The sequence below is a fragment of the Drosophila busckii genome, chromosome 2R, assembly GCF_011750605.1.
Source record: "Drosophila busckii strain San Diego stock center, stock number 13000-0081.31 chromosome 2R, ASM1175060v1, whole genome shotgun sequence".
Lineage (NCBI taxonomy): Eukaryota > Metazoa > Arthropoda > Insecta > Diptera > Drosophilidae > Drosophila > Drosophila busckii.
Window position 1 is genome coordinate 15,142,568 of NC_046605.1, and position 24,349 is coordinate 15,166,916.

Sequence of the window (24,349 nt, forward strand, 5' to 3'; positions counted from 1 at the left end):
ACCATAAGGTTTAACGGCTTTTCAATGCCCAGGGGCAGATCGCAGTTTGGCATACGCAACGCACTTTAAAACGCCTTGCATATCTTTTAAATCCAAACTGCTTTGGACAACTAAATTGATTGAGTGGGCAAACCAACCCAAGTGATTTTTTTTAAATTCTCGAAACAAATGAGTTAATTTATACAATATTACAATATTATTTTTTATTTTCTTGTACACACATTTCTTTGCCTCTGTCAGCTCTTACACTTCTGCATTAACTCGGAACTTTTTTCATTATTTTCTTTGGTTACCTCAGTGAGTTCAACTTCATTTAATTATCACATACAAGTAAAATGTCCTAGCTTCCTTACATATTAAGAGTGCTCACTGTGTTAATTATAGTTAGCTCTAGCACTGATAAAATGCATGGCTAATTCTTCTAATGCATCCTGTCATGATCGCTTACCTATTTGTATTTTTCATTGTACACAAATCACGCTCTACTTGCCCATGGCAGCTCAATTCTATGTTTTGAGCAAATCTCATTGAATCCACTGTTAGCAAAGCTTCTGCCCCGATCGGTAATATTAATGTCTTATAAACGGAGAGCTGGAGAGCTGAATGTGACTGAATCGTCAACGCTCGATTGGCTCTCGACTTGTTGGAAATGTTGTTCTTGGAGTTGTTGTCGTTGTTGCTGGAGGAGCTGCCATCAACATATCCATCTAACTTTGTTTTCGATACTACACATTTTAATAATAACCAACGATGCACCCTTGGAGTTAATACTCTCTTTGCTCGACTCGTCTGCAGCGAATTGCAATCAGTGTGAACAATAAATTTTCTACTATGCTGCAACTATAGAGTCTAACACGATTTCTTCTGCATGTTACCGCTTCATAATTGAATTTTGTATATAACTGTCAGTAAGATTATAAGTACAATTTTAACTGTCAGCTTGTAAAAATTGTAACTACAATAACTGGAAACTGTATAAACAAAATTTAAAGTTAAGATGATTTTAGGTTTCAATATTTTATTGCTTCTGCAGCTATTGTTCCTATTGCTGAGCAGTGGTCTCGGACAAAATGGTGTGCTGCGGTCCGTAAACAATTTGGTGTCCTTGCGACGACGTCGAATTGACAACTATAGATTTGGTGCAGGACACATATGTGGTGGTGCGCTAATTAAAATTAATATGGTGTTGACTGCGGCGCATTGTTTTGTAGAGTAAGTGGAGAGCAGTTAGCACAATTTGAAACAAATTTTTAACTATTACGTAATGACAGCCAGTCCAAATATGATGGCAGTTTGCTGCCTATAACGGATTTTAAAGTGATCGTGGGAAATATGTTTCGATATGTACGAAGCAATATGTCGCAATCGTTTCTTATAGCCAAGCGTTTCATGATGCAGCAACAATTTAATCTAAGCAGTTATGAACAGGATATAGCATTATTGTTGCTTGACAGTGACGCACCCGATGCATATCTGTCAGACAAAGATATGAATAATTCGCTGAACTTGTCGCTTAATAGCCGCTGTCAGCTGATGGGATGGACAAATCGTGAGCGACTTAACGACATGGATCAGCAGATTATCCTATCTGTGCAGTTGCTGAAAGCTAAAGACTGTATGCGTCTAAGCAATCTGACATCACGGCATCTGCTGCCGGGCCTAAAGTGTGCTGTGTATCAATCTGACAATGAGACAACTAGTGATAAATGCAGCTGGGATACTGGCACTGCACTTAACTGCGAGGGCAGGCTAATCGGTATCGTTAGTTGGGGCAGCAAGTGCAGCAAATCGTTGCCCATTTTATATACCGATGTTGCTTACTACAAAGATTGGCTGAATGCAAGTAAGACTAATATGAGCCTTAGATTTGAGAACAAGCAAGAAAGAACAAGCGAGGACAAGCAAGAAAAAGCTAACCATCAAATACGTATTGCAGCTAGTATATATAAGATAATATCGTTGTTACCAATCGCCATCACGTACTTTTTGCTGTTCTGAGAGCAATTGTTGAAAAGTACGATCTAGTAGATCATAGAATTATAGTAGATAATAGTAGTAGATCATTTTGAATTATAAAAACATCGCTAAAATTAACAAGCTTATTTAATTACTTATTTAATAGTGAAGGAACCACAACAAATTCCACAAAGGTTATGGGCCCAGCAGTCAGTTGCTAACTATCCGAAAAATAAATCTGGAAGAGAATAAAGTGAAGCTGTGAAAAATGGCAGGAACCTTCATAAAGATAGAACCGCTTAACGCGGACAACTCGACACGTGGAAAATTCCATTTGCTGCATTGATTGCAAAACATATTGAAACATACACACTTATTTTATTTATCGCAGAAACTGTGACTGTGACAACAAAATATTTGAGCATGTTTCTTGAATTTTTGACATAAGCTAACTTTAAAAGGTCAGAAATAACTCGATATACATAGAAAATTTAGAAGCAAAGCCTAAAATAGAATCTGACTATACATATTAATATAAGTTAAATTTGGTTTTGCAGAATTCAATCACTCATTTTACTTAGAAGTCCGTGTACATAATAGATTTGCCCTAAACTGATAATCTCACATTCGGTGTGAATTAGGTAAAATTGTAATCTTATAGCAATCAACATAATAATAAAATCGCGTTTGTAGTATTTCAAATTGTTTATTCTTCTTTAGTTTGTTTCAAAACCAATTTGTTAAACGCTCTAGCTACAATTGTAAAGTACAAATATAGTTAATTATGTATATATATATATATATATATATATATATATATTTAAAAATATGGTTACAGTTTATAAGATAATGGTGTATATTTATATATACGTAAATAATTAATCTTAATTAAGATATCTAGATATCTATCTATTTCAGTTTATAAGATAATGGTGTATATTTATATATACCTAAATAATTAATCTTAATTAAGATATCTAGATATCTATCTTTTAATATTCAGAGACTATGTGCTTATTACTTATGGCCGGGTGCTACTATATATACAAATTGTAAACCCCATTAAAACATTTCATGCGTTATGCCTGAGATAAACAAACATTTAAACTAAATTCCAATTCTTTGCGTTACTATTTACAATTAACCATAGCTTAGACTAAAATCTATTTAACTATTTATAAAAGAAAAGCACTTTTTAGAGGATCTAGTATGGAACATGCTCTCACACACTTTTGATTGCTTTTGTCTTGGCTAAAATAATGGTTTTTTTACATGAACATATGACTCGTGATTGTTTTTATGATATAGACATTATAGACTATCTACTTTAGTACGTATCATGTATTTGTATATATACAAATGAATATGCAATTGTACATTTGATCCGATAGGAACACGCGCGCTTCCATTAATAAAAAAAAACAATTTCAAGCGCATTTGCAACTTAAGAACAATAAGACAAAATATCGAATACATGCATATAGTTATGTATAAGTATGCATGTATGTTTTGGTTGTGTGATATAAATTAATTTAAAGATGATTTTCAGTCAGTATTAGTTCATCCAAAACACGATTGGCCTGGGATCGCAGTAAAATTTCGCGTATGGGCTGATATTAGGCTTCTGATCTATTGTCTGTCCGCTCCCGTTGACGCGCATATGCAGCATTGGCTTCTGCAAGGAACAAAATACATAAAAGGCATGAGTATAAATAGTTAAAAGCAGTAAATTCAAACAATAAGAACAAAAATGTAACAAAAGGTTAGGGACATTTCTTGAAGCAGGACTTGCATATACCCGAAGTTAGGACGCTGACAAAATGCAAACAAATCTACACAGCTAATGTATTTTGTTTAGGCGCTTGTGTGTGTGTGTGTGTGTGTAACAATTTGATGAGGCTTGCTGCTTAACAACATTACTGTTAGTCCGAACAAATAAACAAACAAATAGTATCTTCTTTTTAGAATTTTGTAGACCCACCTATGCAAAGAAACTGCTTGGCCAAAATAGCTAAACAACTAATTAATTCGATTCGAACATCGCATTAAATTAATGCATTCTGATTGCTGAGATATATTCACGCAAGCTCCCGCTCACGCAAAGCAATATCGGTGCACATGACCAGGCAATCCGAATCAAATATATCATTATTTTTATTTTGTGTTGTTGGCGCCAAATTCAAATTGTGCGCTGAACATCGAAACGAAAGTTTAATGTCATATATATACAAATTTATAGTACAAATGTGTGGCTGATGCTTACCTAAAGTGGCACGTGTGGCCTTGAACTTGTCCTTGAGTATAAAGCAGGCGGTGATCAAGAAGAATATGCCACCCAGCACCTCCACAAAAGTAGTGGAGAATAGCGAATATTGCAGGGCTTCAAAGGATATAGAATCTTCCGCTTTCTGCAATAGTTAACAATTTAGCAACGTAAACATTTGCAAATTATCAACAAGCACTTACCTGACTCAAATCCCTTAGTGGCATATCCGTGCTCGTGTTATTTATTGCTGTGGAATTGAATGCTTCCATCACAGATTCTGTGGCATTTCCCAGTGTTAGTGAGAGACTCTCCAGACTTTTATTGCTGCTGCTTTCATCGCTTCTGCTTAGACGCAGATGATTCTTAATAGCGACAGAAATCTGTGCAGGCAAAATACGTTAAAATTTTTAAATATTCAGTTACATGTAGAGTGCTAAAAACTTACTGCGCCCACCAGGTACGGACTGCCGGCATCTCCCAGCGCATGTGAGATGAGAATTTGGAAAGCTTCGGCTGTTGAGCGTCGCGCCGGCACTACCACATACTAATGCAGCAAACAAAATATAAATTTAATTAGTGTTATGTACTGAAATTGCTAAACAAGCATTAATTACCAACAACAATATTAACAACAACAACATAAACAATTCAATAGCGTGTGCTTTCTATGTATGCAATGCGTGTGTGTGAGTGCAAATACCACAGTCAACAAGTGTTTCGTTTTCCTTACAAGCTCTTATTATGCTGTCGTGTTAAAAGCTCTCACTAGATGGCGCTAGATAAGAATGTAGCGATTAAGCGCTCGCCTTGCACAGCGTTGTACAACCAATTAATCGATAGCAAGTAGGAACAGCTGGTGTGGGCGCGCCACTGGGAACAGTTTTGAAAATCGCTCAAGCGACCGACCAACCAATTTATGCTTCTCTTCTTCTGCTTTTTTTTTTTGACTGTGGCAATTTCTTGTTGTGTCTGAGCTGAAGCGCAATTTTGTGCAAAATAATGTAATTAACTGTTTACTGTTATAATTATAAGCATGTACGTGTGTATATATGCTTATATGTGTGTTTGTTTATGGGTATGATAATATGTGATAAGTATGCAAAGCTACTAGGTCACCAGTCGTTTTGATTAGCGTTACCCAATATCGATAGATTAGAATTTGAATCATACTACGATTTGAAGCCCTGTAACCAATTGAAAATCTATTTATATGCTAACATTTTTTACGTAGCCATTACACTAGGAAGAGCATTTTTATATGAACTGAGGCCAAAACGGAATTGCTGTGACCAAAATAGCCAAAACACCAAGAGGCAGAGACAATTGACATACTTTGGTTGTTTGCCAGATCAGCTGTAGATCAGCTGCTGATATAATAAATAAAATAGAAAGAGCTGTGTAAATTATTTGATTGCTTTGGCAAACAGCAAAATGACTTTGGGGAGTTGAAGCATAATTTATGTATCTCATATGAAATTTAATCAAATACTGCATAGAATTGCAAATGGCTTTTGGGGGAGGTTGTATATTTGCACCCTCTTGTAGTTGCAACAACTTGGGAGCCCATAAGAAACCAACCCCAAAATAAGAAAGTTAAGCTGTGAGGGGGTGAAAATGACTAAGAAAGAAAAGAAGACTTTACAAGTTTACAACAAACCAAATATAAGATAAATACAAAAACTTTACCACAACCAAATAAATATATGTACGTATTACAGGTGTTAACTTGTGTGTTTGTGTGTGTTTGTGTGTGTGTGTGTGTGTGCGTGCGTATTATAACAGTAAAAAATTAATATTTGTTGTTTCTTACACAAATTTAAAATGATACAAAAATGTGTGTTACTCGAAAAGTGCAAAATATTAAAAAAGCAAATACGTTTGGAAATTTTTTGTACAATTTGTGTTTTTTTTTGTTTTGTTTGAATAGTGCCAAAAATTGTGCTTACCAGCAGTATATCCGCAACAATTGCCCAGTTTAAATTTAAAGCTAATTGGCCAAAGAATATTAAGAAATAGGTGCCAAGTGAATTGCTAGAGACGAGCAAACAAGCGCCAGTTAGAAGCGGCGCACTAAGCAGCAGGCCAAAAGCGCATATAACGGGATCGGCGGTCGGTAAACGCTTGACGATATATTGTGATAAAATCGCGCCCAGTGGCACGCCAATTAGACCAGCAATCATGGTAATTACGCCAAACTTAAAGGCAACTCTAAAGGGTTTCAACATCAAAGAGCGTTAGATTAAGTTTAAAAGGCAAAAAGGCAGCATAAATAAAAATATTTAGTTGAGCGCGCATTTGTTGTTGTTGTTGTTGTTGTTGCTATGCTTGTTGTTGTTGTTCCTTGGCTTACCAGCAGCATATCGGCCACAATGGACCAGCACAGATTGAGCGACACCTGTGCCATGAAGACAAACAGAAAGCAGAGCACGCCCGAGGTGCGTGGCATGATCAGGGCTAGGAACACCATCGGCGCCGACACCAGCAGTCCATAGGCGCAGATGTAGGGATCACAGTTCTCGTAGCGTAGACGCAAGCGTTGCGCCAGCACCGAACCTAACGGCACACCAATTAGGCCGGCAAACATGGCCACCAGACCAAATATATACGAAATGCTTTTGTTTTCGCACAACAACAACAAACGTCAAAAGCTGTTGAATTGATTATAATAATAAATGCAAACTTACTCATCCTGATCCAGATTCTCATTGCCCGGCTGCATCTTCATGCCGGCGTGAATGAAAGTGGGTCCCCACCAGGCCAGCGCACCTGCCACAAAGGCCACACAGGTGAAGCCCGCAGTTGAAAGCATAAACGAGCGATTTCTCAACAGATCCTTAATATCCTCGCAATAGCTGGTGGCCACCACATTCGTTGCGCCCTCGCTCTGGCCACGCTTCGGATCCTTCAGCATCAGTATCAGCACCACAGCCGCAATACCCAAAACGGGCGTCACACGCAGCGCCCAGCGCCAATTGTTGGCAAAATGCGCCGTCTTTGAACCCACAATATAACTGTAAATGCAAACCAAAGTTTAAATTAGTTAGTTGCATGTCAATGATGATGATGATGGCAGCAGCTGCCTGCATTGCCAATTGCATAAATTTGGTGGCCAATTGATCCCAATTAAGATTTAAACACAAAGGTTGTCTAATTGAGTTTAAATTAAACACTTGATTTGCCGCCGCCGCCGTCGAGAATTGCGTCTGCTTACTATAAATAACTAAATTTGTGCGCAATTAAACTTTAAACTTAACCCCCCCAGCCATAAAGGTGAAATGCTCTCAAGCTTTTCTCACGGCTGCAATCAGGTCAGGGAGCAATGGCAGGCATTGCCAAGCTCGTAGCACCATGGACTACAACACGTGAGCTGAGCCACTGCCAGACGACGACACTGATAATGGCCCTACTGATAAGCAGACCTTGTCTGGCTATAAATTATGTGGAGCATTGTATTACTAACAATTGATATTTTATAAAAATATACAGCAATGACATTTTATATATTTCGACAGCAATAAGATCAATTTGGACATAAACACTTTGGTTATAAGTTAAGCAACAACAACTTGGCATCGAATTATGTTATAGGAGTCTATTTATTCAGTCTAGACAGCTAATTTTCCAATTATTTAGCAATTTTAATTGATTGCTTTATTTATCTTAGTACTACTACTATAAATACCACGTCAATCTATGCAATTGCAATTGTATTTGAGCTGCTTACCCCAGTCCAGAGCCCACGGGTATGGCAAAGTAAAACATTGCCAGCATTTTGGATCGCATATCGTTGACAAATAAGTCCGAGATTATCGTTGGCGCAATGGTGCTGTATGATGCCTCACCAATGCCAACCAAGGCACGAAATGTGATAAACCAACCAAATTGATGCATAAACGAGCCAAGCAATGTGGTCGTTGACCAGAGGAACACTCCCACCGCCATAATCCAGCGGCGCGAGTATCGATCACCCAAATAGCCAAATACTGGCGCACATATCATATACGAGATGACGAAAGCTGTTTGCAACAAGCCCGCACTATCGTTATCGATATTGAAGTCTGACTGCACGTCCACGAGCACGCCTGCAAAAAAGAAACAAACATTATAAGTTAATAGCGCTTAATATAATTCAGTTAACAGCTGTTGGCGTAGGCTAAAAATAACAGCAAATTGAACTCTGGACCAAAAAAAAAAAAAAGAGTGGCCTGTTATTATAATCAGTTAAACGTTGTTATTTGTTGCTTGGCATACAGTTGAAAAATATTTGAGAACAACTGACTTTTTTGTTTGTTAAATAGCTTCCGGCTTTCAAATAATAATATGCAATTTATAAGCGGATATGCAAGCGCCATTAAATAATATTTCTAAACTGACCTAGCCCAAAAGACTGTTAAATACTCAATGTTATATCTACACATAGTATCTATGCGAATCAGCGCTTGGGCGCCCAAAGTACAGCAGCACTCAGCCCCCCTAAATCCCAAATATTTTTATTGACACAAAGCTTATACGAGCGGATCGCTGAAAAGGGTTGAGTGGGGAAGTGGGAGCAAGGTTGGCGCCGGCAACAACAGCAATAAGAAGAAGAAGATAAGCGCATAGAGAGCGATGCTCAACAAGTTGAGAGAGCAGCGGCTAGTAGTGAAACGAGTACACTGTCGAGTCATTTTGACGTGGCACGAAGTCTAACGAGTGAATCAGCGCTACCGCAAAAGTCGTTCGTACACTCGGGGCTAACGTTTAGTTTATTATTGTTGTGTTAATTTTTTTTTTCTGGGTCTTTTGCACGCTTTGGCTTTTGAGAAATTTATCGTACGATGTTTTTCAACCAATCAGCGCGTTTGTTTAGCCAGTGACGTAACGACTGCGGGGACGACGCGCGCGCCATGAAATGAATGTGGGGTGTGTAATCACGCACACATATACAACAGCAATATGTGCATATGCATGTTTGTTTCTATGTATGTATGTATGTATGTATGTGCGAAGTTGCTCACTTCTACTATTTACAGATGATATTCGCAAGGCCCACACGTTTGTTTATGGCATATTTGGCGAAGGTGGGTGCACACAGACTGAAAGAGAGGCAGTGAGAGAGAGAGAGTGGGAGCAGTGTGAAGGGAACTGCAGGCTTGGCTGCATTTTTTTCAAACAGACACACACACATATATATGCATATGCGAGAGCGGCATATTTTAGCCGGCACTGAGAGCATTGTCACTTAGAACCAGTTTGGCTTGCCTCGCCGCGCGCTCTCTCTCGCTCTCTTCTTGGCGCGCTCTCTCAGACGGAACTGAATTTTGGCGTTCAACTTGTTTCTAGTCGTACTAACTTGACGCCTGTTACTAAGAATGGATACTGAACGCACTCGCACGACCAAAAACTCATTAATATGAATGAATAAAAAAAAAAAGATAGTTGCCGTGGCTTTAAACACGATTGCAAATTGGCCTTGAAAATTGTAGACGCGTCAAGCAGCGATTTGCAAACTCTGCAAAAACAGCTTTGCTACAATTTGAGATCTTCGCTTCATTTAATTTATTTATTTTGAAAGTGTATGCACATTGCATGACATTGTTGTTTTTTTTTTTAGACTCTTCAGCGAAAGCTCTCTAGGGCAAGTGCAACTTTCTTTTGTACACCGCTAAACATGAGAAAATAAGAGAAATAGAAAACGCTTACAAAAGCCGCTCTTTTATTAAATGCCGCTGTAGTTTAGTCTTGTTTGTTGTTGTAAAATTCAATTTGCGCTTTTTACTTTTCTACAGGTTGCTGCTGCTGCGACTTTTACAGGTCATTGACATAGAAAACAAAAAAAAAAAAAAAGACTAGACCGCTGCAAACAAATAAATGGCTCAACACATTTTACTTTGACGTGCATATTTTGCATTCAAATGAATATTGCATGTGTCTGTCTGTCTGATCCTAACTGTTCGAATATGTATTAGTGCAGCTGAGCTCAAATGCATGCTTGATAAATATTGATAGTTTGAAAGCAGGCTAGGCTAAAGGTGAAAAAATGTATAAAAACAATATAAATATTTTTGTCTCAACGTTGATATCAAAATGAAAGTTTATGCAGCGGAAATACAATAAAACAGAAACGGTAAAACGCTTCAAAATGTTGATGATATATCAAAAACTATCACGTAATCGTTGCTTGTGCATTTTAAACAACAAGTTGTTGTTGTCTTTGTGGCACATCTCTTAAACTATGTGCTAAACAATTAATGTATTTAATTTTTGGTTTTGGATAGTAGCCAAAGTCTTACGTAGAATATCGCCTGTTGTATAGTCTATATCGCTTGGCGCTGATATAGGTAGTATATGCATAATATGCATGTTTGATTATAACTTGTTTTTGCTTTCAAAAGGCACAAAGTTCACTGTAAAATTATTGTCAACATCAGCAGATATTTTGCTCAATGAATAAATACTTAAAATAAAGATATATTACTCAAATCATATGCAAGAGGCGGCAGCGTAAAAAATGAGAAAACAGTGAGAGCGAGAGAGAGCGAGCTAAACATCAGGCGATAAAATGCGATACCTACAAAAAGCGAAAATGAAAACACAATAACAAATAAAATTTCCGCACGAATCATGCGATTATTTTAAAGTCTGAGATCGTAACCAAGTTGTGGGGTCAACTGAGAGGTTTTGCCATAAAGGCCGTTGTTGTAGTTGTTGTTGTTGGCTTGCAATAATAATTAAATGCGTGTGTGCAACAGTAAGACATCTAAACCAGGGCTGGCAAAGGTCAGCATAACTGAACTTTACATTAATTTAAGAAACAAATTGTTACGTTTTATATATTTTAATTGCATTAAATTTGATTTTTTAAATTTAAAAACAAACATGATGAATTCAGCCCTGACATATTATTGAAACATCAGTTGTCCATATGGACAAACGACGTGTGCCAGACTTGAATTATGTTAATGAGTGTAGTGTTGAAATAGATATTCGCAAGCAATGAAGGCTGACCATGCTGCAAAGCATTTATAAATTTTTGGATTTGTTTAAACACGCAAATTGCAATGCCAATCACATGGCTAACGGTTAACGGTTCTTTAGCCACGTGCAAATTGCTGCTGCAGCTGCTGCACAACTTTTAAAAATTGCGCATTAAGCTTGATAAGGCGTCAATAATATGTCTAATTATATTGATAAGCAGCTCTGCCAAAACTAATTGTCAATACTACGGCTGGGTTCAACATTTGCACGTTAAATTGAGTGCAGCACCCACAACGTTTTGGCTGACTGTGAGTACAACAAATCAAATATAAATGAATGTATTTCTTTTATATAATTAATGAATAAGCGTATGAATAAGCAGTATATAATGATGGATATGCTGCGTTCAGTGCAAACTTATCGCCCAATTTGCGTATACATATATTTTCATATTGTGTATTAATACTTCCTGTCACATCGCTTTAGTCATGAGTTCCTCTAACTGATTACAAAAACAAAAGGAAAGCCAAATCATGCGAGACCCAAACCCATTACAGAAGCTTAAAGAAAGTAATTATTGATAACTTGTGTGCTCTTTGTTGACATTTCATCAGCCTAATAGGCTATTTATAATATTTATTTAATTAGCTTTAAAGCTAGTTTTTGTAAATTTTCCATTGATAATGCATTTCCATTGATTTTGCTGATAAAGTTTTTTTTAAATCAAAAATAACAGTTGCCAAGCTTAGCGAACAAACTGATTTTCTAAATATAGTATATGCACTAACTGAACATTATAGGACATTAGACGATAGTGTACAACTGGTTTTGAAATTAAAAGTGCATATTTAACCGGCGTAAACAAGTTTATTTATACAACAAATGTTAAGTTGAAATGAATCACATAACAGTCAGACCATAAATATATATAATTATATATATATTACAGCAGTCAGGCCATTTTTACTATATACGCATTACAGCAGCGTTGGAAGTAGTTGTTGCTGAAGCTGATAAGCCATAAGTACAGTTTACAGTCTGCAGCTTGTAATAAACAATTGAAATGAGATTTGTTTATAAGCTTGTTAACGCTTTATTTACAAAATTACTTTTATTACTTCAGCTCTCATATGAATATATGGAAAACTTTTTTGAAATTCTATTACACTGTTTATATTTATTGCACTATCCGACACGTATACGTCTCATCACGAGGGGCAAGGCGGCTAACTTTATATCAGGTGCTCGTTTCGCACAAAAGTGTTAAGATTACATACACACATATTATGGAATTTCTGATTGATTGCTAAGCACTCGGGGTTGAACTTTTTTTCAAATTTAAATAGATAAAATGGTGTTAACAAAAAAAACTGTGAATTGGCGCAGGGTGGCGTGATTCAACTTTCATCATATTGTGATTAGTCAGACGATTTTTTGGTTTTATTGTCAAATTGCTACGTCACAATTAGAACGTAAACAAACGTAATGCGCTGACGTAACGCAAAGTTAAATACAAAAAACCAACACCATATTTGCCATGCGTTTATCTCTATAAATAAATAGCAACAAACCAGACGCCGCAGCGCAGATCAGTAGGCGCAAGAGCAAGAGAGAGAGAGAGCGAGCGCATAGGGACGTAAAATGAATTCAATTAGAGGAAGTGGCGGGCGTGCTGCAATTAGCGCAGCATGCGGGTTCCATTAACTGGTATAAATAAATTTAATAGATATCAATTTTGGTAGATTGCCCCCCGACACTTACCCGCAATTGTAAAACGATCCATGTAGTTTATTAAATTGACAAAGCAGAGCACTCCAACGGTAAACCATTGCGAGTGACCAATGGATCTAAGGCACGATGGTCTTCCCTCTGGGGCATTAATAATAATATTATCACCGCCACGTAATCGTTGGCGTTCCTCCATTGAATCGGAATCTGACGACACTAATTGTTGTGATGAATATGTGGCAGGTAAGCCGCTGGGTGCTAGACCGGCTACATCGTCGTTGCTCCCACTGCTGCTGCTGCTGTTGCTCATTGCCGGATTGTCCATGGCGGCTACGGCAGTTGGTAGCGGTTGATAGGCTTGCTGGTGTTTCTGCGACATTCAACCAACACAATTTGCACACACGCCCCAACAACAACAACAACAACAACTACGGATACTTTGAATAGCAGTAGTGTTGAAAGTTTTTATTTTATTTGGTACAGCAGCAAAACGATGCGGCGTTATTTTTGCAGTCTTTTTTTATATTGCTATACTTCACACACACACACACGCACTCTCAAACAAACGCGCGATGCACGAAAGTGGATATGAAGCGAGAATGTAAAAATATGCTGTTGGCAGATTTCTTTGCGCTCACTTTAAATACTTTTTTGGCAGCGTGTCAAAGCGTTGCGAAAATTTTCTTGCACTTGCATTTATTTCCACTGAACAGACTTTTCTACACTAATCAACGAGTTTCCAAACGTATGCGCTTTTATTGTTGGTTGCGGTATTTAACTAACTTATTAACATATTATGCAGCGCTAGTGCTTCTCTATTTTTCTTTTAATAACGCTTCCGCGACACGTCTGCTCACGCTCAACAACAAATTTACAATAACAATTTGTTCAACAAAAAACCGCATTCATCGCCTAACACTGCAGCTACGAGAGTTGGCAACACTGGAGAGTAAGATTCCAAGCAAGTGCGAGCGAGATGCAAGCACCGCAACAAACTAGCGAGTATTATCTACAATTATATAGTGAAAGCAGTGCGGCAAAATATTTAAAATTATAAATATAAATAAAAACATCAATGCATTTAATAGTTTAATAAAAATTGCTGAACGTCACATAAGCAATCATGTACATATATTACAAAAATATCGTATAAAGTCTGGTATATCGTATAGTACCGATATTTCGATGTAATATCAACAAGTCTACTGATTGTACAAGTTTAATCGATTTCCGATTGCATCGTCTTCACACGTGCTTTCAATTTCGCAATTAATTGTTTAATTATACTTTTAATAAAATGACTGAGGCGGAAGAAGGGCCGGCGGAGCACAGCATTGACTTTGTGCCTGCGCTATGTTTTGTGCCAAGAGGCGTCACCAAGGAGCGTCCTGACAAAATTGTTCTCACACAATCCGAACTTGCGCGCATTATTGGCGAGACACAAAGTATGCTTAATGATGAATCGGGTGATGATGATGATGACAACGAGGATGAAGATGGAAATGATGACAACATGGATGTGGATAGCGCAGAGCCAGGTGCCGGCAACGAGAATCGAAATCGGCAAGATGAATTTGATTTTGATAACTATGACAATGAGCCAAACGCCACGGTGTCCAATTTAGCGAATGTGGTTGACGCGGATGAGCAGGTGCCAGACGAAGATGAGGATTCCGAAGCTGAAGATGAAGTTATCAAGCCCACAGATAATCTGGTCTTGGTCGGACATGTGCAGGATGATGCATCCAGCATGGAAGTCTGGGTGTTTAACCAAGAGGAGGAGGCACTATATACACACCACGACTTTCTGTTGCCAAGTTTTCCACTGTGCATTGAGTGGATGAACCATGATGCAGGCAGCGACAAACCTGGCAATATGTGTGCCATTGGCTGCATGGATCCAATCATTACCATCTGGGATTTGGATATACAAGACTCCATAGAGCCAACATTCAAGCTTGGCTCCAAGGGCAGTCGCAAGCAGCAAAAGGAGCAGTACGGCCACAAGGATGCCGTGTTGGATTTGTCCTGGAACTCACAGTTCGAGCATATATTGGCCAGTGGTTCCGTGGATCAAACACTTATACTCTGGGATATGGACGAAGGGCAACCACATACTACCATTACTGCCTTTGAGGAGAAGGTGCAATCCATTGAATTCCATCCACAGGAAGCGCAGAGTATCTTGACAGGCTGTGCCGATGGCTTTGTACGTCTCTTTGACTGTCGCGATGCCGACAATGTAAACTCTTCCTTTGTCAAATGGCAAATCAGCGGCGAGGTTGAGAAAGTGCTCTGGCATCCCACAGAGACTAATTACTTTATCATTGGTTCCAACGATGGCAGTTTGCATTACGCGGACAAGCGCAAGCCCAACGAGCTGCTGTGGTCCATTAAGGCGCACAACGAGGAGATCTCTGGTGTCTGTTTCAACAGTCAAATGCCCAATCTGATGACTTCCACGTCCACAGAAGGCACGCTTAAGATCTGGAATTTCAATGGCAGCGAGGCAAAACACGTCTATGAGCATGACTTTAATATGGGTCGCCTGCAGTGTATGCGACAATGTCCAGAAGATCCTTACACACTGGCCTTTGGCGGAGAGAAGCCCCCGCGCTGTTCCGTCTTCAATATCAAGAACTTACAGGCTGTGCGTCGCACCTTTGGCCTGCCAGATGCGGAGTAGTTTGGATTATTTTTTAATATAATTGTAGCTATATAGTGAAAGCTATTTACGATATGTATAAATACATTAGATTAAAATAAATAAATGTATAAACTGTAAAAGCTTTGAATTAATTTGTTTATTACACGATACATGATACTTTTTATATCAAATTTTTAATTTTTGAATTCTAATAAGTTTTTATATCGTAAATATTAAGACGAGGTTGCAAAGCAAATTGATAACGTTTTAAAAATTTTTCATCAATCAATATTGAACTTTTGCGGCTTATATATCGACAAGACAATGAAAATTTGCAGCTTGATTACACTTTTTGCTTAAAAAGTAATACAACTTAATGCTAGCTTTTAAAAAATATTGTACAAATCGGCAAAGGGGCAAGTGACTCTAACAATCGCACATTTTGAACTTATGCTATCTGTAAACTATAACTATAACTAAAGTTAGTATGCTGATCAGATCTAACTCTTAAACAAGCCCACGCACATGAGCAGATTTCGACGCGTAAAGTGTAAAGCGACAAACGGTGAGTTTTTACTAGGAAATGTCCGCAGCAGATAGACATCCTCGTCATTTTCGTCCTGATGATGCGATACCGTTATTTGATTGCTTAAGTAGTCATCGGTGAGTTTGTGAAAGTCCCAAAGCGTTAGATTGTTATCCAGGCCAGCAGCAGCGAGCAGCGTGCCATCGCGACTGAAGGTAATGGTGGATACGGTGCTAGTGTGCCGCAGCAAGGTGGTGACCAGCGATCCATTTGACAGATCCCATACAATAATATTGTGATCCACAGCACCCGAGGCCAAGTACCGACCACAAGCTGAGAATGCCAGCGAGCTTACCGTGCCCTTGTGTCCGGTCATTAAACGCACCGATTGTCCAGTGAGCACATCCCACAGTCGCACAGTGCGATCACTAGAGCCAGTGGCTACATAATTTGAATTGGGATGAAACTGTACGCAGTCCACATCGCTCAAATGGCCAACAAATACACGCAACGCCTGATTAGAGTCAGTGGCCCAAAGTCGTGCAGTTTTGTCATAGGAGCAGGAGACAAAGTAATAGCCATGTGGCGCAAAGCGCACATCCCACACAGGATATAAATGACCACGATAGGTAACCACACACGACCAAGTGAGCAGGGACCACAGGCGTATGGTGGTGTCCTCGGAGCAGGACAACAGCAGATTCATCTCCGGGGCAAACGCACAACGATAAACTGGTCCAGTGTGGCCCAAAAAAGAGCGCGTCATCTCACCGCTGCGCTCGTCCAGCATGCGTGCATTGATGTCCGCTGACTCCTTGTCTAGTTCACGCAACGCATCCGCATCCTTGAGTGCACGCAGCTTGGCTGGCGTCAGTGACCAAATGCGCACGGTAGAGTCACCGAACCCGCAAGCCAACATAGTAGAATCATCGGAAATTTCCGCGCATGTCACGCCTTGCATAGAGTTGAGTACGGTATAGAAGACGGCGGATGGCAGCTGATCCTTGTTCAACGGTAGTCGCTTGGTTGACTCACGTAAGGCTTTTAACTTGAGCAGCTTATCCGTGTCCTTGAGCTCGGGCAACGGTATGCGATCAATGGCAGGCGCATTGGGATCCGATTTAGATTTTTTCGATAGCAGCGGATCCTTTTTAGGTTTCTTTTTCTTGGGTCGATCCGGTGCATCTGGATCATCATCCTCCTCCTCGGGCGCAGGCGCTGGCGTGGTCAACGTCTGAAAGTCCACCTCTTTGAGCAAGCCATAGTAAACACGTATTTTGTTATCCTGTCGCTTGGCGTCACCCGTATGCGATCCCGCGGTTGCTACGCACTGCAACTTGTTGCGCGCCATGCCTTCATAGGTATCAAAGTGCAGATACTTGGCCACTATGTCGGCCACGAGCTCTTGCCGGCGGTCCTGTATATGGCGCTTGAACAGAGAGTGGGCATCCCTAGACATGCGTATAACAAATTTGTCCGTTTCCATGGCCGCTACCAGATCATTGTCGAGCAACTCCTCTGGTTTGGATATAAGCAGAAGATTGAACAGGCCCTCTATATAGTAACCATCTAAATCCGATTTATATTTTTCTATAAAAGCGCGTGCTTTGTCCACTTGACCGCTGGCCAGCATTTTAAAGTATATCTGCACCAATATGGGATAAAGCACCATTGATAACTCGTGCTTGTATATGTCCAGCGATTCTTCAACAAATGTTCGCAGTTCCTCGTAAGCCTGTTCATACTGCTGTGCATCAAAATCATCGTCACCAATAAATTTTGCCAACGCCTCCGCGGCATTTGCTTCCGTTGCCGCTTTAGATTCCGCCCCATATGATCCATGTGTTTGTGTGCGTTCATGTTCGGATCCACCTAAAGATAGCACTGCACTCAGTACCGCCTTAACTTCACCTTCACAGATTCCAGATAATTCGGCGCTGCTTACATTTGCCTCCTGGCACAGTTGTTCCTCGGTGCCCTTTAGATGGTATTTCTTAAGTAGCTTGAGCAGGCAAAGCAGCTCTTTTTTATTTTGCGTGGGTGGCGCAATCTCGTGGCCGCCATTTACGTTCGTTATGTCTAAACTCATAATTTGTACACTTAAACAAACTTTTTTAATTTGTTTTATCAAATATCAAGTGTGTTTGTTTTGGGTTATATACTAGTGATTTTCACAAGTATCTTATAGTTACATAATTACTAGTAAAAGTAACAATTACAGCAAGCATCTAGTGCTAAAAAAAATTATGTGGCAGCACTACATGGATATGGCAACGCTCTCTTCAACAGTTGTTTTTGTGAATTTTTGTTTTTATATGGTAATCATTGCTATAACAACATTTACAAGAGTTACGAGACATGAAGAAAAGGGTAATTGTTAAAAAGGTATGTTCATAAATACTGTTTGTGTTGCTTAAAATGCTTTTAACGTGTATTTGTATTAATAACAGCTTATTTCAGTGTAGTTTTGTCAACCCAATTCCAAATCCAATTAGACTTTGCCTGTCCACATAATAACCTTTGTATTCTATGTGCTCCAATCATGAATGATAATGATAGTGTTGTGGTAGGTGCTGTGTGAATTTGATTAAATGTATGCCTAATCTGGGTAAAAATGCATTTCTCAGAAAAAAATCGTGCGGCGTCCGTCGATAAGCACGGAGCAGGAATCAAACGGCAATGGCAGGAATGAGGTGATCTATAGTTACACGGGCCGCATGCAGGAACTAATTGAGGGCTATAATGCGGCTGTACAATTGCTGGTGCCCAAGTGGCCCTGGTATTTCTACCCAGGGTACTTGACATATGCATTATATTGGCGCTATGCCAAATACTTCAGGGACAAGTTTCTGCTAACGCCTCTGCCCAATCGACTATACCAGCTGTTGATTAAAAACGAACTTATCAAGTCCGAGCACATCATTTTCGCTAGCCGGCATGTCTATGATACATATGCCGAGTCCGATGATGTAAACTTTGTCAATTTAATTGTGCGTGAGAGCATTCGCAGCAAGAGCAAGCGAGCCACTAGCACTGCCTCTAATCAGACAACCGATTCCGATGTGCTCATCAAGCATATGCTGCAAGAGACGCCACATACCATTGTGGCGCAACTACTACCCATTGAAAACACGCACAGTCACGAGAATTGTCTTTATGTGCATGTGAGTAGATTATATTTCTATATTCTTAGTTTTTTAACGCTATGGTTAATTGTGGTTTTCAGGAAAACTTTTATGGCAATCTGTTGGATCGGTTTCGCAGCAGCAAACGCAGCCGCAGCAATTGTTGGGTGCAGCTGGAACATTTCAGCGATGAGCAGATCATACCCACTATAGCAACCAAGGCGCAAGTCTATCTGCTGAATAGTCCACACGAACTGCCGCCAGAGTTGTCCGAACTCATCTTGAGCAATTATTTTAATACGCCGCGTCTGCTGCATCGTGGACACATCTATCGCATTGAGTTGAACGCTCAGCTGGTTGGCACAGCTGCCTATGCTCACTACTATCTCATCTTTGCCTATTTGCATGAGGTTTTCTTTCGATGCGTGCATCTGGAAACTAAGGGCAGTGAGTTCGAGCTGCACGCTATTGTGGCTAAGAATTTTAGCAACTTGGTGCAAGTGCCGCATGCGCATAGCTTTTTGCCACGCCAGCTGCTGGACAATTGTGCAATTGCTACCAACTATCCCAGTGGACTTCGGCAGCCTTATCAGCTGCTGCGCTCATCGCTAGATGCCTTTCTGCCTAGACGCTCCGCATGCCTATCCTCGAAGCACATCTTTCCCGTTTTTTTGCTGCAAGGTGAACGTGGCGCCGGAAAAACTAAACTTGTTAATGCTGTTGCGCACGAGCTAGGCTTACACATATATGGTGCGGATTGTGCGGAAATTGTGTCGCAAGTGCCTTCGCATACGGAAATGAAGCTTAAGGCGGTGTTTGCCAAGAGTTTGCTAAGCGAACCATTGCTCATCTGCTTTCACAACTTCGAGGTGCGAACTGATAATCTCTGCAGGCATTCATTTTAAACTAATAACATAATTTTTGTATTTTATAGATATTTGGCATAGATAACGAGGGCAACGAAGACTTACGTTTGCTATCCGCATTTCATGTGCAAATTCAGGAGCTGTTCTCGCGTGATCGCAAGCACCCGGTGGCAGTCATAGCTTTAACCAGCGACAAGCATCTAAAGCCCATGATACAGAGTCTGTTTCTGGAAATCATCAGCGTAGAGACACCCAATCAGTCAGAGCGCTTCGAGCTGCTGCAGTGGATGCATGTGCGTGAAAGTTTCAATGACGCTATCTACAACCAAAGAGCATTGTCAAAGCTGCCGCTCTTCCCTCTGCAGCTGCAGTCGCAGTATATGAGCAAACTCTGCTCCAATTGGCCCGAAACACAGTCCCTTTTAATGGAGGTGTCTTCCAAGTCGCAGGGCTTTCTGCTAGGCGATCTGCAGTTGTTATATGATAATGCTGTACGTCTGAAGCGTCTGCAAAGTAGACAGCATCTAACGCTGGAGCACTTTGCCAAGAACTTAACTGATATGCAGAGCTCGTTCGCGGATAGTCTGGGTGCACCCAAGGTGCCTAAAGTATATTGGTCGGATATTGGCGGCCTTTCCAAACTGAAAGATGAAATTCAAAGCAGCATTGGACTGCCCTTGAAGCATGTGCATCTCATGGGCAAGAATCTAAGACGCTCCGGCATATTGCTCTATGGTCCGCCCGGCACGGGCAAAACGCTTGTGGCCAAGGCAGTGGCTACCGAGTGCAATCTTAGTTTTTTGTCCGTGCAAGGACCGGAGTTACTCAACATGTATGTGGGCCAGAGCGAACAGAATGTTCGCGAAATTTTTACACGCGCTCGCTCTGCAGCGCCCTGTGTGTTGTTCCTGGACGAACTGGATTCACTTGCGCCGAATCGCGGTGTAGCAGGAGACTCGGGTGGCGTCATGGATCGTGTGGTGTCGCAGTTACTGGCCGAGATGGACGGCATGTCCAATGGCGATGCGACAAAACCAATATTTATACTCGCTGCCACCAATCGACCTGACTTAATAGATCCAGCGCTGCTGCGTCCTGGACGCTTTGACAAGCTCTTCTATGTGGGCCCCTGCGACACGTCGGAGGACAAGGCAGCAGTGCTGCGTGCACAAACCCAACGCTTTGTATTGGCCAGTGATGTGGATCTTGATCAAATTGCTGAACGTCTTAAGCAGGAGATGAGTGGCGCCGATTTGTACTCAATTTGCTCCAATGCTTGGCTCTCCGCCGTTAGACGCACCATAAATAAACATTTGAGCTCTGAGCTGCCAGCGGAGCAGCTGAAATCGGAGCATGTCATTGTGGAGTCGGGTGACTTTGCTACTTCGTTTAACAAATTTGTGCCTTCAATAAGCCAAACTGATTTGGAGTATTTTAAAAACCTTAAAGCTACATATAGCGTGTAAATTGATAACTTCAGGGACTGTAAGTATTTATTATCTTTCATAGAAAGCATTAACTTTAATATTGTTGATTTGTATTTACCAAGTTGATTGTTGATTTCGAAAAATAAAACTCATCGTTGACGATTAAATCGTGAGTTTAAAATTTAGACCTAAAGTACATATATTGTAAATATGTATTGCTATTATTCTGGAACGAAGTCAGTGCATGTTCAATCGGCAAAAGTTCATACACTACTGGTCTGAATTTGATGATATAATTAAAAAATTAGTGAACTAGGTAAGTTCGTACTTTCCATGTCGTAGCTTTGTAATAAACAGAATTGTTTATTCAAAATTTATACAATGATTGAAAGTGTCTTATCTGCAGTCATTTGAATCCTCAATTTAGCTTATCAGCTATTGTTTGGTCAGACGCAGCGGTCGCATCTCGTAATCTCCGACGTATTCCGTTTCAGTCTCATATTTGTAGCCAGACATATTACATTTAAACCAGCAAGATTTATTACTAAGCAACATGGAGCTGGTTTGTGTAGAGGATTTTGAGCGTCAGGCTTACAGCAAGCTGGAGAAGAATGCCTTGGACTATTACAAAAGTGGAGCAGGAGAGCAGTTCACATTGGGGCTGAATCGTGAAGCGTTCAACAGGTTTTAAGCTGCGCATACTAAAGGAAATTTTCCACTCATACCATAATGTCTACTCAGATTACGTATGCGACCGCGCGTTCTACGCAATGTCACCCAGGTGGACCCTAGCTGCCGAATTTTAGGTCAGCAGCTAGGGTGGCCTCTGGGCATTGCACCCACAGCTATGCAGAAGATGGCGCATAGCGATGGAGAAATTGGAAATGCGCGCGCTGCTGGCAAAGCTGGTTCCATTTTTATTTTGAGCACTTTATCCACCACGTCGCTAGAGGATTTGGCAGCAGGCGCGCCCGACACTTGCAAGTGGTTTCAGTTATACATCTACAAAGAGCGGTGCGTTAAATTAAATGTGTATCTTTTCTATTTAATAGCTATAAAATTGCTTTTATAGCTCTCTTACCGAAAAGCTGGTGCGTGGTGCGGAGCGCGCAGGCTTCAAAGCGCTTGTCCTGACCGTGGATGCGCCCGTGTTTGGCCATCGTCGTGCGGATGTACGCAACAAGTTTAGCTTACCCCCGCATTTGAGACTAGCCAATTTCCAGGGTGATCAAGCAAATGGTGTTGTCACTATGGGTGGATCTGGCATTAATGAATATGTGGCTAGCCAATTTGACGCGAGCATCACCTGGCAGGATATTAGCTGGCTGAAGAAATTGACGCGTTTGCCCATCATTGCCAAGGGCATACTAACAGCTGAGGATGCTGTACTAGCGCGTGAATTTGGCTGTGACGGCATCATTGTGTCCAATCATGGAGCTCGACAGATTGACACCGTACCCGCATCAATTGAAGCACTACCCGAGGTCGTAAAAGCAGTGGGTAACGACCTGGTTGTTATGTTAGATGGTGGCATTCGGCAAGGCAATGATATATTCAAGGCGTTGGCAGTGGGTGCTAAAGCTGTTTTCATTGGTCGCCCGGCTGTATATGCTCTAGCTTACAATGGACAAAGCGGCGTTGAGCAAATGTTGAGCGTATTGCGCAAGGATTTGGAAATCACGATGGCTTTAACTGGTTGCCAAACTTTGGCGGACATCCAGCCGGCAATGGTAGCCCATGAATCAACTTATTCAAAATTATAATTTGCACTTTTAAGCGAAATAAAGTTGCCAGATCGTTTGATTTTAGCGTTGTTCAAAACTAAGTGTGACCAACGCACGAATTGACTGTGCCCATCACATATTTTATTAGTCTGGCAGCCTCAACATAATGCAAAACAACCAGTTGTGAAAGAATAATTGCAGCTTAAATTATTACAATATAGAGCACAACTCAAAAGATGCAGCGCGAGGAGAAGCACTTTGAGATTACGCTGGATGCAGTGTTGCAGCGGCTGGTCGATTTGAAGCTATCTGTGCTTGCAATGATACAGAAATTGGAAATGGAGTATATGGACATTAACTGGCCTACGTTTTTGGACAACTTTGCTTTGATCTCAAGCCATTTAACGGGCCTCACCAAGATATTGGCTAAAGAGCAATGTCCTCCACTGCGTAATCGGACCGTACTTCCGTTGCTTGTTTCCATGGATCGAGATGAGGCGCTCATCAACCTTACAGAGGGCCGTGTGCCGGTATTTTCACATGACATTGTGCCGGATTATCTGCGTACGCGTCCTGATCCTGTCACCGAACAGAAAATGCAACAGAACGAACAGAAAGCATCTAATCTAACCAATGATGCTGCCATGAAGCAGGTTACGCAGTACAATAAGGTCGTATCGCATGTACTGGATATGGTCAGCAAGGCACGCGAGGAATGGGAGATAGAGTCAAATTCCCGCACTGGCATACAACAGACAAGCAGCATGGCCGACACGCAGCTACTGGTGGCGGCTGTTGGCATGGGCAAAGGATTACAATTTAAGGCTAACTATGGACCTGGGCCTGGCATGATGGTACCGCCATCCATACGCGGTCCCACGCCGCCAATGGGTGGGCCATCTATGAGTCCAGGCAATGTGCAGCAGCTGGGCAAAGCGCCGTCGGCAGTAAAAACGAACATCAAGTCCGCCAATCAAGTACATCCTTTCTCTCGGTAGCAAAATCATAATTTATTGTTGCGTTTGGCATGAATACAACAGAGTAACATATACATACATATTAGTGTGTGCTTAGATACTAGGCGCGGAATGTCAGCTATCAGCTCATAAATATATATTTGTGTATAC

General features: G+C 40.7%; 7 protein-coding genes across 11 annotated transcripts; 5 read left to right on the forward strand and 2 right to left on the reverse strand.

Moving 5' to 3' along the window:
* Positions 1–964: 964 nt before the first annotated feature.
* Positions 965–2,081, forward strand: LOC108595715 (trypsin eta). The gene is made up of 2 exons (XM_017980998.2): positions 965–1,212; positions 1,272–2,081. Exons 1-2 carry the CDS (start codon positions 998–1,000, stop codon positions 1,996–1,998), a joined length of 942 nt encoding a protein of 313 aa, XP_017836487.1. The 5' UTR covers positions 965–997; the 3' UTR covers positions 1,999–2,081.
* A 797-nt stretch (positions 2,082–2,878) lies between these two features.
* Positions 2,879–13,783, reverse strand: LOC108597252 (protein spinster). Of its 3 annotated transcripts, none has more exons than XM_017983706.2 (9): positions 12,941–13,783; positions 7,947–8,304; positions 6,907–7,233; positions 6,169–6,430; positions 4,668–4,766; positions 4,423–4,602; positions 4,220–4,364; positions 3,938–4,147; positions 2,879–3,631 (listed from the first exon to the last, which is right to left on the reverse strand). In XM_017983706.2, exons 1-8 carry the CDS (start codon positions 13,284–13,286, stop codon positions 4,035–4,037), a joined length of 1,830 nt encoding a protein of 609 aa, XP_017839195.1. In that variant the 5' UTR covers positions 13,287–13,783; the 3' UTR covers positions 2,879–3,631; positions 3,938–4,034. The 3 variants fall into 3 exon arrangements, with proteins under 3 accessions (XP_017839195.1, XP_017839194.1, XP_017839196.1); XM_017983705.2 differs by lacking the exon at positions 6,169–6,430 and adding an exon at positions 6,573–6,834 and having other exon boundaries at positions 12,941–13,286; XM_017983707.2 differs by lacking the exon at positions 3,938–4,147 and having other exon boundaries at positions 2,881–3,631; positions 12,941–13,286.
* Positions 13,784–14,141: 358 nt separating this feature from the next.
* LOC108595391 (periodic tryptophan protein 1 homolog) lies at positions 14,142–15,651 on the forward strand. Its single transcript, XM_017980617.2, has one exon. The coding sequence runs from the start codon at positions 14,205–14,207 to the stop codon at positions 15,591–15,593; it is 1,389 nt and encodes a 462-aa protein (XP_017836106.1). The 5' UTR covers positions 14,142–14,204; the 3' UTR covers positions 15,594–15,651.
* Positions 15,652–15,800: 149 nt separating this feature from the next.
* LOC108595147 (transcription initiation factor TFIID subunit 5) lies at positions 15,801–18,222 on the reverse strand. Its single transcript, XM_017980313.2, has one exon. The coding sequence runs from the start codon at positions 18,167–18,169 to the stop codon at positions 16,055–16,057; it is 2,115 nt and encodes a 704-aa protein (XP_017835802.1). The 5' UTR covers positions 18,170–18,222; the 3' UTR covers positions 15,801–16,054.
* Positions 18,223–18,397: 175 nt separating this feature from the next.
* Positions 18,398–21,674, forward strand: LOC108596481 (peroxisome assembly factor 2). Of its 3 annotated transcripts, XM_017982257.2 has the most exons (5): positions 18,410–18,465; positions 18,541–18,646; positions 18,708–19,244; positions 19,307–20,074; positions 20,140–21,674. In XM_017982257.2, exons 2-5 carry the CDS (start codon positions 18,623–18,625, stop codon positions 21,535–21,537), a joined length of 2,727 nt encoding a protein of 908 aa, XP_017837746.1. In that variant the 5' UTR covers positions 18,410–18,465; positions 18,541–18,622; the 3' UTR covers positions 21,538–21,674. The 3 variants fall into 3 exon arrangements, with proteins under 3 accessions (XP_017837745.1, XP_017837746.1, XP_017837747.1); XM_017982256.2 differs by lacking the exon at positions 18,541–18,646 and having other exon boundaries at positions 18,398–18,465; XM_017982258.2 differs by lacking the exon at positions 18,410–18,465 and having other exon boundaries at positions 18,531–18,646.
* Positions 21,675–21,909: 235 nt separating this feature from the next.
* LOC108596482 (peroxisomal (S)-2-hydroxy-acid oxidase) lies at positions 21,910–23,301 on the forward strand. The gene is made up of 3 exons (XM_017982259.1): positions 21,910–22,182; positions 22,240–22,512; positions 22,571–23,301. Exons 1-3 carry the CDS (start codon positions 22,052–22,054, stop codon positions 23,259–23,261), a joined length of 1,095 nt encoding a protein of 364 aa, XP_017837748.1. The 5' UTR covers positions 21,910–22,051; the 3' UTR covers positions 23,262–23,301.
* Positions 23,302–23,376: 75 nt separating this feature from the next.
* Positions 23,377–24,245, forward strand: LOC108596483 (mediator of RNA polymerase II transcription subunit 8). Its single transcript, XM_017982260.2, has one exon. The coding sequence runs from the start codon at positions 23,459–23,461 to the stop codon at positions 24,218–24,220; it is 762 nt and encodes a 253-aa protein (XP_017837749.1). The 5' UTR covers positions 23,377–23,458; the 3' UTR covers positions 24,221–24,245.
* Positions 24,246–24,349: the final 104 nt, after the last annotated feature.

Bases quoted from the DNA above. Each gene is read 5' to 3' on its own strand.
- LOC108596482 (XM_017982259.1), top strand. From the start codon at position 22,052: ATGGAGCTGGTTTGTGTAGAGGATTTTGAGCGTCAGGCTTACAGCAAG. The intron at 22,183-22,239 runs GTTTTAAGCTGC...ATGTCTACTCAG, and splicing joins AATCGTGAAGCGTTCAACAG to ATTACGTATGCGACCGCGCG. The intron at 22,513-22,570 runs GTGCGTTAAATT...TTGCTTTTATAG, and splicing joins TTATACATCTACAAAGAGCG to CTCTCTTACCGAAAAGCTGG.
- LOC108595715 (XM_017980998.2), top strand. From the start codon at position 998: ATGATTTTAGGTTTCAATATTTTATTGCTTCTGCAGCTATTGTTCCTA. The intron at 1,213-1,271 runs GTAAGTGGAGAG...ACGTAATGACAG, and splicing joins GCGGCGCATTGTTTTGTAGA to CCAGTCCAAATATGATGGCA.
- LOC108596483 (XM_017982260.2), top strand. From the start codon at position 23,459: ATGCAGCGCGAGGAGAAGCACTTTGAGATTACGCTGGATGCAGTGTTG.
- LOC108595391 (XM_017980617.2), top strand. From the start codon at position 14,205: ATGACTGAGGCGGAAGAAGGGCCGGCGGAGCACAGCATTGACTTTGTG.
- LOC108596481 (XM_017982256.2), top strand. From the start codon at position 18,439: ATGAAGAAAAGGGTAATTGTTAAAAAG. The intron at 18,466-18,707 runs GTATGTTCATAA...TGCATTTCTCAG, and splicing joins AAAGGGTAATTGTTAAAAAG to AAAAAAATCGTGCGGCGTCC. The intron at 19,245-19,306 runs GTGAGTAGATTA...TGTGGTTTTCAG, and splicing joins AGAATTGTCTTTATGTGCAT to GAAAACTTTTATGGCAATCT.
- LOC108597252 (XM_017983706.2), bottom strand. From the start codon at position 13,286: ATGTCGCAGAAACACCAGCAAGCCTATCAACCGCTACCAACTGCCGTA. The intron at 6,431-6,906 runs GTAAGTTTGCAT...GAAACCCTTTAG, and splicing joins GAGAATCTGGATCAGGATGA to AGTTGCCTTTAAGTTTGGCG. The intron at 4,603-4,667 runs GTAAGTTTTTAG...TTGCCTGCACAG, and splicing joins GTCCGTACCTGGTGGGCGCA to ATTTCTGTCGCTATTAAGAA.
- LOC108595147 (XM_017980313.2), bottom strand. From the start codon at position 18,169: ATGAGTTTAGACATAACGAACGTAAATGGCGGCCACGAGATTGCGCCA.